This window comes from Cyprinodon variegatus, unplaced genomic scaffold (assembly GCF_000732505.1).
Source record: "Cyprinodon variegatus isolate N-32 unplaced genomic scaffold, C_variegatus-1.0 Scaffold1700, whole genome shotgun sequence".
NCBI classification, from domain to species: domain Eukaryota; kingdom Metazoa; phylum Chordata; class Actinopteri; order Cyprinodontiformes; family Cyprinodontidae; genus Cyprinodon; species Cyprinodon variegatus.
The window spans coordinates 57,042-60,471 of record NW_015152153.1 but is presented as its reverse complement, the minus strand read 5'-3'; the positions used below and the strand labels follow the sequence as shown (position 1 = coordinate 60,471).

General features: G+C 43.8%; 1 protein-coding gene across 1 annotated transcript in view; it reads left to right on the top strand.

Annotated features, from left to right (window-relative positions):
- The window catches only part of mtmr11 (myotubularin related protein 11), a gene marked incomplete at its 5' end in the record, with an annotated part of 47,824 nt that overhangs the window by 10,466 nt on the left and 33,928 nt on the right, over positions 1-3,430 (top strand). Inside the window, 2 exons of the mRNA XM_015404330.1 lie at positions 2,465-2,612; positions 2,837-2,924. Of these exons, the coding sequence (XP_015259816.1) occupies positions 2,465-2,612; positions 2,837-2,924 (236 nt within the window). The remainder of the gene's footprint in view (positions 1-2,464; positions 2,613-2,836; positions 2,925-3,430) is intronic.

Sequence of the window (3,430 nt, the reverse complement as noted above, 5' to 3'; positions counted from 1 at the left end):
TACTTACTTACTTACTTACTTACTTACTTACTTACTTCTCTCTTTCTCCATATAGGCTAATGATCGTTCACGCTCTCCGTAGTTCCCCTGTGGCGCGAGCACAGGGCGGCTGTTGCGCGCCTTTAGCGAGCATGTGCATTTCCTGTCTCTTGCGCGGTGAATCGTGCCGCCTGCGCTGTGCGGAGATGCAGGGGAAACCGTATCTGATGGGGAAACGCAGCTCGACGTAACACCGGTATTTCCATCTGGAAAGCGCTGTTTTGCCGCTGGAGTCCTCCTCACTCTCCATCCTCCCCTCTCTCATGACGGGCGCACGAGTCCTATTATGAAAAAAGGTTAATTGTGCGACCTGAGTAACGTGCAGTAATGGGGTGTCGGCACTTGTAACTGCGTTATATTTACAGTAAGAGTAATAATTTTGATTAATCGTTACTAAAAAAGGTAGCGGCGTTAGTAACGGCGTTACTTTCGACGTCGTTACTCCCATCACTGACTGGGTGTGCAGCAAAGCCTTTATTTAGCCAAAATACACAGAACTTCAGAAGCATTAGCCATATTTACACTACACCTCAGAAAACCGATCTGTGCCGAGTTCGGACCAAGCTTGGATCAGTTAACCGGACCGTGCTCGGTTCCTTACGACCGTTTACACACCACGCTAGCAAGGTTCCTCGCTTCCTAGTGACGATCTACGGTACTACTGCTCTCTAGATCAGGAGTCTTCAACGTTTTCCAGGCCAAGGACCCCCAAACTGATGGCGAGATGGAGATGGGACCCCCTAATTATATATATTGTATGAAATTATGTTCTATCAATATGGTCCTACAGTCAGTCTATCACAGATGGAGTCATGTAACAAAAGTAATTTCACCCTGGGATTATTAAAGTAAAGTAAAGAATGAAACTGTGTCCAGATTGAAAGAGCTCCTGTGTGTGGCTGAATGTGTGCATTGATGACTGAAAGACATCTTCTGCCTCCATTTATCTGTTTACTACAGTCTCTTTAAATCATGTTAATGTGGATTTAAAGATATTTCAATTAGTGGAAAAAATTGCAGGGTTGAATACAAAAAAAGTTAAATCAACCAAAACTATTGCAACAACCCCCATGCAGTATCTCTGTGGACCCCCTGTTGAAGCAAACAAGCAAACCAACATGGCGTTCCTGTAACATTCAGAAAGTTTGCAGTGAGTCAGGCAAAGAAGGCAGCCTGCAGCGAATTTTCTTGACAGGGTCGGCTTTTGGGAAGTTGATACAACAAACGATAGTCTAATCAGGGCTTCCAGGCGCAGGAAACATTGACGGACGTTGAGGTTCATCACACTGCCAAGCAGAATCATCACTTGAAATCATGTGGCACGGTAGGACACCTAGTATTTTTATGAATGTCGGAAATTTCCTGATAACGGAGGCTGACTGTAAGGAGATGACGCATTCTGTTCATGCGCTTTCTGCTATCTGAGAACCAAACCTACTGAGCCCTACTGATGAACTAGTACCATGTTAGCACGGTTCAGTTGTGTCTGGCACGGTCTGGTTCAGTTGTGCGTACCATTTATACTCAATAGATATCTTGGTTACTGTGCTCGGACCGATCTCGGCACGGTTTCAAAAGGGTAGTGGAAACGGGGCTATATAGGAACATTCAGTTTCTGCTGAAAAGATGGACGTGGTTGACGTACGGACTTGTTCAAGTCTCGTTTGGCAGCTTCTTTTTCTGTCCTAGTCTTTGTTTGTTAGCTCATCAAACTCGGCCAAGCGCTCTGCTAAACTGGCATCAGAAATACCAGCGGATGAGTCTGAATGGAACAGACTAGTCCTAGCAGTAGACAGGCTGGTCTGTCTGGCTGTTTGACGTAAAAAGTGCCGTAAAACTTGACGTTATTCAATGAAAAGTGACGTTATCAATTGTGAGCTGTGTCCGTCGCTCATTAAACTCAGAATGAACGTCGCTCTCATTTACATTCATTACTTTAAAACCGATTCGTTCGTATACAATGAACACCGTTCAAGCTCGACACTGTTCACTGGTTTGTTTTCACATCAGTCTACTGGACAATAAGGGTAGTTTCTGACACACGGAGGAGTTAATGTTCACTAAATGACTGCAGGGTACTCAGACCTTCCTCCTGCAAAAACAACAGCCTCCTCCGTGCCTGACAGGTGATATGATGTGTTTATGCTGATGAGCTGTTTGGTTTTCTCCAATAATGGTGTTCTTTAGGGCGTAAAGGTTTTCTTTCGTCTAATTTGTTCAAATCACATCTATCTAGAAGTCTTTGTTATTCAGATGCGACTTTATGAACTTAAAATAACCTGAATACACAGAGAAAAGAAGCAAGAGGTTTAAGGAGGAGAACACATTTCTTCTAATCCTTCAAAGTTTCCCAAATAGCACAACAGTATTTGAAAAATAAATATGAAATGCGGCTGAAGTGTTTGAATTTCTCTCCCTCCTCCAGAAATGAAACAGTTTCTAAGCAACCGCCGCAGAGACTCCCACATGAACTGGTTTGAGTCGGCCGCGGACTGGGAGCAGGAGCTGGAGCGGTGCGGGGCCACGAGCTGGAGGGTCAGCTCCGTCAACGACCGCTTCGAGATGTCCAACAGGTAAAACCGCAGCCTGCACCCAGCTGAAGCGCAGGAAATAGGCAGAGACGTGCATTTCCTCCTCACAGAGAGCAGAAGTAGAGCAGGCCTCAGAAGCCTGAGGAGGAACTGATGCAGACTCTCCCTCATGCTCTGCTCCAATGTTCTTTGATCTGGATACTTTGAATGTGAAATAAATCAACCGTGTCTGAACCGAAGCCTTTCTCTTTGCCCCCCCCCGACAGCCTGTCCAAGTACATCGTGGTCCCTCACAAGGTTTTGGACACGGAGCTGAAGAAGAGTTTCGCCCACTTCAACGAAGGACGAATCCCTGTAGGTTTCAGCAGCTCCTCTTTAGACTTACAGCTCTGCTTCACTTCAAACTGCACAAACTGATGCATGAATTGCTCCATTGACAGAAGGAGAACTGGTACATTTTCAATCCATGAGACACATTTTGGATTCTTTATTGCTTCTAACAAATTATGCATTAGATATTTGACCTCATTCCCTTACATTGTTTTTTTCTTAGAACAAAACATCAGATTATTTCAATGTTTTGTCTAAAAGCTCAAATTTGGACTTGATTTCTCTCAATATACTTTTGCATATATATTTATATATCAAATTACTACTTATAAGTAGGAGTTTAAACAAATCTTTGGCTTACAGTTTATTGTAATTGATGAATTGATGATGGCCGCTGAAAAAAACAAATATCCATCAGCGTTGTAATATTACCGCTGTCCACTAGAGGGCTTTATTCATTCTTAAAGGAATAGTACACCCAAAACATGATTAGCCTTCATTTTCTACTCACCCCCATGCTGAACAACACT